The sequence below is a fragment of the Zerene cesonia genome, chromosome 12 (assembly GCF_012273895.1).
Source record: "Zerene cesonia ecotype Mississippi chromosome 12, Zerene_cesonia_1.1, whole genome shotgun sequence".
Taxonomy (NCBI): domain Eukaryota; kingdom Metazoa; phylum Arthropoda; class Insecta; order Lepidoptera; family Pieridae; genus Zerene; species Zerene cesonia.
This window is the reverse complement of record NC_052113.1, coordinates 4,048,238-4,058,625: the sequence shown is the minus strand read 5'-3', so window position 1 is coordinate 4,058,625 and position 10,388 is coordinate 4,048,238. Positions and strand designations below refer to the sequence as shown.

The window sequence follows — 10,388 nt, the reverse complement described above, 5'->3', positions numbered from 1 at the left end:
TTAAAAATTTCTCATTTATAAAGCATTTCAATGCTATAAAACTAGAAACAAAAGTTGTCAGATTTCGAAAGCTCGTCGACTAATACTTAACCAAAGTCTTAAAGTATAGCATCATCTCATTGTTATGGATGAAGCCTATTTATGCGAGATTTTAGTATTAATCGGTTAATTCATTCGAGATTTGAATACGTAATTATGCCGACTTTGGATTTGTGGTTGTAATTAATTAGGCATTAACCGCATCACTGAGGCTCGTGTGATTTAAAGAAATTATAACTTCAAAATCGAAACGTAATGGTGGGTTTCCATGCTTGCCAAGGCTTGACAAGCGTCTACAAACACAAGCGTGTAAAGAGGGTGTTTGGCTTGGCTTGCGTGAGCTTGTGAACGCTTGTCTCCGATCCGGTCTAGTGTCGGTTTTTGGACACAGATCAAAGGGTGCTTGCGGCAAGCGCTTGCGACGCGTTCACACGTTGGCGCGCGCTTAATAGCCGTTGTGATCTCGCGACGAACGCACGTCTAGTTCTGACTTCAAAATGAGTGGCTGGTCGAACGAAGAGAGTTTATCGTTTTTGGAATATTACCAGACCGAAAGCTGTATCTGGAACCCCAAAGATGTTAACCATAAAGATAAAAAGAATGTTTATATGTTAAAAAGAATGTTCATATGAATCTTTATCATCCACCATCTTCGTGGTCGTCGGGCTTTCCTTGCTTTTGTTTTGCTTTGTTTATATTTGAAATAAAAGTAGGTTAAACCAAACGTAATAGCCGATACAAGTTCGGTGTCCGCCATGCTTGGATGTACGTAGCACACTGACGCATTCACAAGCATGTAAACGACTTCCAAATCCCAAGCGAGATTTGTGGACGCTTGTGCCTTGTGGATGCTTGTCAAGCCTTGGCAAGCATGGAAACCCACCATTACGTTGACGTTGGGAAGAACTCCACAAGTATTTTTTTTTTAATTTGGAAATAAGTAAATAAAAATAATATGCTGATAGACGATTGAAATGAAACGAAAGATGTCATGACAGGATATCAGAGATGATCAGAAACTAGCCATGCTACAATAATATAGGTACGAAATAAGTAAATGTTTTATTCGTTATTTATATCACAAGAGCTCTATATCGCAGAGGCTTAACTCGCATTCGAATTTTAAATCTAAACCATCCTCGAATCCTGAAAGCATACGAAAAAACAAATAATTAATACCTGTTCAGGCCTTAAGAAATGTATGTACAACGAAGATTAGATCGGTATATAAAAATAATTGTGTGTTCTAGGTACAATTAAGGTGACGTTATAACGAGTAAAAGCGATTCGTTGCAGTTAAGTTGCGGTCTCATTAAGCGGTCCGATCCCCTCACGTCATTGCTCTGTAGATTTTCCTTTATTTCTTACGTACGTATCGTTAGCGATTACTCAAACGGATTTCATGTATAATAAAATATTCTGCTAAATCGATGATAAACGTGTGTACTGAAATGTAATTTTTATGATTGTTTGAGTGTTACTTTTACGAAAGCTGTATATAATGGTGATGTTCATATTTGTATTTAGGAGTCTCTGTTAAAACTCTGGTAAAAGACACTGAATTTTGTTAAGCTTTAACCTGCAGCGACCCGCGGAAAACCTGAAAGAAATCTGAAATATGTATAAAGATTCACAAATAGCACCCCCAACCTATTCACAGTTTGAGCAGTGAATAATTTATAAGATTCGAACGTAAAAATCGATGAGAAAAACTACTGTGAGTTTCATTGCATCAGATAACTATGAATAAGTTTCCATACATCGTCGCGAGTTCTTTGGCGGGAAATCGTAAGAATCATGCTCGCTTTGCAATCGTATGAATTATGGAGGCGAGATTTGCACCGCGCAAACTTTGGAATCTATAAGTTTCTATGTAATTTTGAATATTATTCATATCGTAAGAAAAGCCGGTATTATTTTTATTTCGTGGAACTTGCTGTTCCCGAAATGCATAGAGACTTGGGGTGTTTTTATGTAAGTAAACAAAATGTTGTCATAAGTATAGTAGATACATACGATTTTAGTCGACACCAATATGCTTACGTATATATGTATATTCTCCTAAAAATCTACTCTTTTAAGCATTTCTGTATATATTAATACTTATACGTGAGTAAATAAAATCATAGGTACATACAATTTCCGTGTAGGTATATAATTCATGCATATTCTGCTACAACACTCATCAACAGTTTCTTCCATCTTTCCTCTCAGTATTTTCTTCGAAACTAATATATTTTTGCGTTAAGAGTTTTGGTCTAATTAATTATTTACAAAGAAATAACAAAGTTTATATTATATTGTAAAGCGCTCAAAGGATATTATGCGCTTACCAAACCGCTGCCAACTACGAATTTTCCACACGAAAACATTTTCATACCCCTACCAAGCCGTTTAATATTGAACAAGCATTTGAGTATCTTATATCTTATTAAGCTCATACTTCAATGTCTGTTTAAATCCTATTGTGATTATATTTGTGAAATTTAAATACAATAGCTTATTTGCCAATTGAAGGTTAGGATGGATTATTATCAGAATAGTATCCATTTAGTTCCGCTATTGCTTTCGCAGATAGGTAAATCTGTAGACATAGTCAGTCAAAAATATGTACCATTCTTTTAAAGACTAGCTCTAACTTCTCGAACTCGTTTCGTATGTGATTTTTATCTTAAAAATTGACAGGTAAAAAAGCATATAGAAAGTTCCGTATGTAATGCTAATTTTGTGTATTTTTTCTTTTGTTGTAGGTATTCGTTATTTCAAATCGATCCATACGTTGCGTGATAGAACTTCTAAACACGTAAACAAACTTTACATTTATAACATTTGTTGCACGGTTAACCTGTGTGATACGCATTTCGCATCGGTTATAAGGATTTATAACCTACTAGCCGTTCGCCCCGGCTTCGTTCGTGGTACATATATAGCATTTGACACGCAATCCAACGGTGAAAGAATTTTTGAATACCATCCAATAGATCCTCAAATTAACCTTTGCAATGTCACTAACTCGCAGGTTCACACGCTTGATCCCTTTATCATATTATACTAGCTTTGAGCCACGACTTCTCACGCGTTAAATTCGAAGTAGTTTAATAGATGTTATCATACATATAAACCTTCCTTTTTGCATCACTTTATCTATTAAAAAAAAAAACCATCAGAATCCGCTGCGTAGCTATAAAGATTTAAGCATACATAGGGACAGAAAAATTGACTGTTTTATACTATATAGTGAAGAATAGATTAGTATAGAAAAATCTAGAACAAACAATGTTCTTTTTATAATAAATATGTAAGTTATGTTTATTTGACTCTGAAAACTCACGCGATTCAGTGAATTTGGTGAAAATTATCAGACAATAGGTAATATAATTGTAAAGTAAAGCTTCTACTGATGTATACTTGACCTTCACTGTGGCTTAATTACAGAGTAGAATATAGCTTAGTTGTATACCAACATCTTCAATAAACTAAACGCCATTGTTAATTTTTGCCAAGTTAGTAAATATATGTTCATAACCACTACACGTGTTAATTGAAAACGCGTAAATGTACATAATAGTTTTCCCAAGGCGTGCCCTAATGCGGCAATTAACGGCCGTGATCATCCGTCTCGAACGATGCATGTCGCTTTTAATTACAAACCAATCGATTAATTAGACGGTAAATTGCACATTGTCATGTGCGTTAATGGTGTGGGAATCACGTGGTGTGCTCACAATAATAAGGTACATAATATTGTAATTGTTTCGCTGTATCTGATGGAAGTTTTGAAAAGGTTTTCGAAATTTAAACAGTTAATTTCCTAATCCAAGTGCAGACAATCCAATGAAATAAAAAACATTAAATTCCCTTTGAAAATTCTTGACCTATAAGTGGTGTGTCTAACGCTACAATATTTTTAGTATACACCTAGATATATTAATATATTATGTAGGGTGTATTGTAGAGAACTTAGTAAAGCTTTAAACAAACTTTGGCAAAGTGAAGTGGATTACAGGAATTATTTTATAAGGTATGAAAACTATGTGTCCCCTTTTTAAGATGTTTTAATCAGTTTCACCTGTAAGTTGATATGTAAGTGACTCCTTCAGACTCCAATATGAACCAATTTTAGCATATTTTGGACAGATTAAAACTTTCTACACTTATCAAGAATCTGAGACAATACAATAACGTAATGATTTTATCATATAATCGTTGATAAAGATCACAAGGATTTAACAATTTTCCTATGTAGGTATACTCTGTATAAAATGCAAGTGAGACGATGAGATGAACGAGGAATAAGTTTGATCGTATCATAAGTATTTTTTAAGTTTTTTTACTATATTTGTTTCATTGTTAGTTTATTACTGCTTATGATACTTAGTTTTATTAATAAGAGATTATAATAATTAACTAATAAATTAGTGATGCTTGATAGGTTGAATATTGTTTATTAAGACTGGTATTACAAAAGGTTCTAGAAGGCATAAGGAAAACAGGAAGCAATAAGAAATAAACGGAAAAAGGAAACGGTTTCCTGTTTTTCACTAGATGTACTAGAAGAAATTAATTAATATAGTCAATAAAGCAAAAAGCATATTGTAGGGTAAATCTTTTATACAATTCTTTGATATGAGATATTAATTGATATACCAATTAACTTGCAAGTGGGGTATCTGTTGTTTTAAATATAAATATACGAGATAAAGAATGGGAATTACAGTTTGAAAATATTTATCAATGATAGTATATGTTTGTTTGTGTATTTTATTACGTCCCAATTCATTAATATTCGTTCATATACTCGCCTTTACATTTCCACAAAGAAAATATCAATTCGGATCGAGTGAGTCTGGTGTTTTCGCAAAACATACGAGCAAAGTTAAATGAATCCCTGTAATAAACGTAACACATTTTTATCGCTGTACATGAGAAAATAAATAATTTTTTAGTTTCAATTTTATATTAAAACTTGGTGCGCCCCGGTTACACCCGCGTAAGTCCGTATCCCGTATGAATATCGAGATAAAAAGTTGCCCATATATTATTCCAGTTGTCCAGCTGTCTACGTAATTAATTTTTTTTGCAATCGGTTCAGTAGTTTTTGCGTGAAAGAGCAAGAAACACACACACACATCCTTACAAACTTTCGCATTTATAATATTAGTAAGATAGGATAGGACTAACTGACCCGGCAAACGCTGTTATGCCTTACTCTTGTCATTAGGGGTATGAAAAATAGATGTTGGCCGATTCTCAGATCTCCAATAAGCACACAAAATTTCATAAGAATCTGCCCAGGAGTTTGGTAACTAAAATTTTGACCCGGAAATTTTATATATTAAAATAAAAAGCGTCATAACAACAAAAAATCCATATCAGTTATTCGCGTCATTACCTGTGACACATTGGCGACGCTGCCATGACATGAAAACATTTGAAGTGTCAATACAATTGGATTATCAGACAAATAAAATGGATTAAAAGCAACCGTGTACGGCATTAATTCCCAGTAAATGTCATTAGTGGCGTGGAGGAGGCCAGTGACCGCCCTGCAGCCTTGCGACCTGCATTCTTCGACGCGTGAAACCTTTATGAAGGCATAAACTGTGGGTACATACACTCCTTATGTTTTCGTGATAATTATTGACATTCTTTTTTTGTGTAGTTATGTTCGTAACGACATGAGACTGGAGATAGAGATTCTCTTCTTGTAACTATAGTATATGGTTTGATTTTAAGTCTTCGCGTAAAGTATTGAAGCTTGCGTAATCAATGTTTTCAGATACTTATTTTAAAGTCTCTGTAATGAGCCGTAGTCTATGTTTGAATGTCTTAAATAAATTATGTTAATTTAATTTAAATTTACAATTGAATGGTCTTTGTAAATTACGCTGAAACGAGTCCAGTCATAGAATAACGTAAATCTCCGTAATAAACGTTCATCCCTTTTAGGCGACCATATAAATTGCTGACATTAGGCCGTATAGTTTCAGGTTCACGTTTTAATTGCCTCTAAAATCATAATTAAGTTCCCTGACGAATGGTAACGTTTATTGGGCTAAATTACTTTTATCTATGGTAATAATTAAAGCCTAATTGTAAATGTTATTTTCACTTCTAATATTGCTACTAGAATATTATAGTCATTCCGAGTTCAGATATTTTAAATAATGTATCGTAAGTGTAATTGGAAACAAAGAAATTGAATGCGAGTCGAAAAGGAAGACTTGATAAAATCAAATTGTCTATCGAGTAAAAGAAAGGAAGGCATCAAATTGATAGCTAGCCTATTAACGCACGTAAAACCTTCATTCAGCCAGCATTTTCTACTAAACTCATATGCCATTACCGTCGTTGAGCTTTTTTTTTTTTTCATTTATATTCTGCTACGATAATATTGTTTTGTTAAAACTTTATCCTGGACCTTATAAAGTCTCGTTTCTCTAGATTGTAATATTAAAACAGCATTTTCACAACAATAATATCAAGAGACCCAAGTTTTGTAAAACTTCATTGTATATTAACTTTTGCGGGAGATTTCCAAATGAAGCCTTTGAGAGTATTTTGTTTTTTTGTGGTTACACTTTATTTGGCAATGGGCAATAAAAGTTGGAAGGTTTAATTAATGCTTAAAAATACAATGTGATTATATTACATAAAAGGTGTTTTCAATGAGGTGTTTGTCGAAGTATAATTGCATTTAAATATGTAAATTTCCAATAACAATTATAATTATTTTTATTATTGACAATCAACTTTGTAGAATATTTAATTCAATAAGTGTTAATAATAAACGATAATTTTTAATGGGTGTCCTACTTATTATGTACTACTGTGATAGTAATACATAATAAGTAGGACATTGTAAAAGTCGGAAAAAAAGGCATTTCATGTATTTTTTTAATACTTAACACTTATACTTGTACTCATTTTTAAAATGTGCCGGCTGTCAATTCCGCATTTGTAATTTTAACTTGTTCTTTCTGATTAGTTAACTCTATTTCTTAATTTTTATTTATTTGTTGCAGGTTTTTGCTGGCATCCTACTGAAGATCGGTAAGTGGGATAAACAATCAGTTTTTAACAGACATTTAATCTATCTACAACTAATTGAAGCAAAACTTGGTGGTTCGGTAACTATATCTAATAACGATGAGTTGAAAATTGCTTGAATTTTACATTTATGCTCGCCCAATTTCGGTATCCGAGAGCGTAAGATTACATCGCCGGTGTCGGTGCAATCAGATCGTAGCTGAAATTTCATATTTTAGCGCACTTATGAAATTTATGCATACCCAAGCGAATATCGACCTTACACGATAGGTGAATAGTTCAAAATTAGTCAGCTCAGGCACCCAATTACCCCTGATGCAGCCAGGAGGCGGGAATTTGACGAAAGATCGGCGACTATACAAGCATATAGTATGGATATTCGAGCGAGCTTCATCGGTTCATTATCTGCTCTCTGAGTGTTTTGCTTGTTGTATCATTTTTGTTTGCTCAAATTATTTTTCACTGAGTTAAATAGAAATTACACGAAACTGTCTCTAATGAGCATGACGAGTCGCTAACTACTTGACTGATGATTTTTTAGTTCTCTTCGTCCGTTTTGATAGCTTCCTTTAGTTAAATAATTATATTTTTTCATGTATTAAAATAAAATCACATTATTTAATGTAATTTAACTATGCTATTTATCTTAACAAGCCGCTGTCTATAAAAATTTTTATGTTATGTTTCAGCTTTTTCATAAAATGGAAAAATATAGACGAAGGAATGATCAGAGATGAATCGAAGAACTCGTAAAAAGTCTAGCCCATTTCAAGATCAGTACAATGTTATAGATTAATACTTCTAAGTAACTAAAGTCATGTAAAAAGAAGGGAGACGTCCAACATCATCATATCTTATATCATATCGGAGTGTCATCATCAATTGGACATATCTTTTTATGCTAGTCACCTGAATGTGATTATAGATAGTTAACGTTTTGCTCAAAATCTACAAAAGTATTTCCAATTGTAGCTAATTAGGAGAGTAATGTACTAGATAATTTAAACTTTTATATTATTATAAAAGTTGATCCAAAGGAAAGGAAATATATTTATAATTAGAGAAATCCTCTACTAAAAATGAAGTACAGTATGTTCTTCTTACGACGGCGGACGTTGATCCTAAAAGCTGTTCTAATATTGACGGCGCTGTGGTTTATGGTGGCGTTGTTAACGACTAATGGAGCCACGAGGAACGCCATCGGCGCTCCCCCCATCGAGTATGAGGACGCAGAAGCGAAACCCTTGAAAATGGCAAAGCCGACGGCGACAAAGAGGAAAAGTGAATCGTACGGAAACAACTTATCGGACGGTAAGCAAACGTTTTCGTGTAATGCATGCGCTTTCGATTCTAGATGTTACTAAAGAGCAATAATTATCGCCTATATGCAAATTATATGAGGGGCTCTCTGTTAACATTGTCTCATTTAAGGCTTGCAAATTGGACTACTGAAAATTTTATGTCGAGTTCTTATTATAAAAAAATTCAATAAACCGTCTCAATTAACCATTTGTCTGCTCATCCATTGTTTCAACATTGTGCATGAAAATGGATTATCAAATAAAATGTGTAATTATTACGAAATTTATTTGCAACATTTTCTCGTTACTCCACATCGTCTGTCGGGATTTTATGACCCTTGTAAATCATGGCTCCATTAGAGTTCCGCCTTTAGTGTTGTTTTCATCCCCTCAGAAACTCCTGAGAATACGAGCTTCCGCTATTCCGCGAAGTGTATTTATAAGAATAAGCGTCGGTAATTACGGTCAAGAGGTTTTCTCTATTATATCATGAAATGCTTGCTCAACGCATTTCAATTCACTAATACAATTGCGTGTTTGCACAAATTGCATGCATTGTAATATTGGAGTGCTTCACTCAACGTGGTCAATATTTTGAATAAAAATTTTCAGTAAAACTAGCATTGGGATTAAATGTTAATCAAATAAACGAAGAATTCACAGTATTTAGCTTTCAAATTTATTTGTTTGTTTTCGTTCTAATAGTATCATAATGTAAATATTAGTTTAAATGTTGTCGAGTTAATTTGCATGATGATTTCAATTTATCCATCACAGCACGGACGAGAGTCGATTGGCTTGGTCGGATCGCAGGGAACGAAGGTAAATGTAATTGCATGTTTGATTAATAATATAATAAATACTAACTGTTCCTATGTAAGTTCACGTACTAACCAACTCAATTCTTCACATTCAAGTATCGTCACTTTTGCACAGACAGTAATGTATTTATTGTTTTAGTAAACGTCCCAAATTAATGAATGCGTTACGACCGTTAATGAGGGAAGCTCGATTCTTGGTAAATAATAATAACGTTTGTCGGAGCATTCATTGGCTATAAATGTTTCATTTGTGACGTTTACCATACTATCTATCATCGGGCATTGTTCACCTTCTAACAATATCAGGAAATTTAGCTTGAAATATAATATGTGCAATCAACTTCATTCCTCGTCCATAAAGCTAAATAACATTTTCATCGTAACATTAAGTCTAATCTAAACTATCCTACCCATTCAGTTAAACGAGATGAGCGTCGAAAGTAATTCAATGTGAAGTGCGAACTAATGGGTTATGTTCCCGTGAGTTGAAGGGATATTGTTAATCGCTGGTATTAACCCCGTTCCGCGCATCGGACGGAGTACAATATCGGATATTCTATCAAATCCGTCTATACTTTCATGTCTATCGAATGATTAGTTAATTGAAAAGGACTTACGTCTACTGCTTGGATGTGTATTTTCAGATGTTTGGTCAGTTGCTGATATATCAACACATACTCAAAAAATTTCTATATATAAGCAGCAAATTCGAAAAGAAACAAATATTCTTATAATTAAAAAAATAACTTCTGTTATGTACTTTTTGTCTATTAATATTTTTTTTAAGTTATGATTAGTAAAGCATAAAACTTATTAAACTCTCTGTAGTTATACTAAACATTTTATTGCATACCTAATAGAAAAGGTTCAAACATAAAAACTTCGATTGGCAAGTTTTGGCCAAATTGAATTACCCACGCATAATTGAATTCGGTCTCGCAGGTCTTGGAGTGATTGCCGCGCCAGGGTCAGACAATGCACCTGGGGAGCTCGGGAAGCCGGTAATTTTACCCAAAAATATGAGCGAAGAGGCGAAAACGGCCGTTTCTGAAGGTTGGAAAAAGAATGCATTCAATCAGTACGTGAGCGACCTAATATCCATTAGGAGGAAGTTGCCCGACCCGAGGGACGAGTGGTAAGGATCCTTTTGATATGTGGGTAATTTAATAGGGTACGG

The 10,388-nt window shown here is 33.8% G+C and overlaps 1 protein-coding gene across 8 annotated transcripts in view; it reads left to right on the top strand.

Moving 5' to 3' along the window:
• LOC119830886 (putative polypeptide N-acetylgalactosaminyltransferase 9) overlaps window positions 1–10,388 on the top strand; it is a 91,525-nt gene that overhangs the window by 74,767 nt on the left and 6,370 nt on the right. For 7 of the 8 annotated variants that reach the window (XM_038354069.1, XM_038354068.1, XM_038354070.1 and 4 more), the window contains 4 exons: window positions 7,065–7,092; window positions 7,779–8,400; window positions 9,168–9,212; window positions 10,154–10,346. In XM_038354069.1, the coding sequence (XP_038209997.1) occupies window positions 8,169–8,400; window positions 9,168–9,212; window positions 10,154–10,346 (470 nt within the window). In that variant the 5' untranslated portion in view covers window positions 7,065–7,092; window positions 7,779–8,168. The remainder of the gene's footprint in view (window positions 1–7,064; window positions 7,093–7,778; window positions 8,401–9,167; window positions 9,213–10,153; window positions 10,347–10,388) is intronic. The other variant, XM_038354071.1, reaches the window with a different exon arrangement.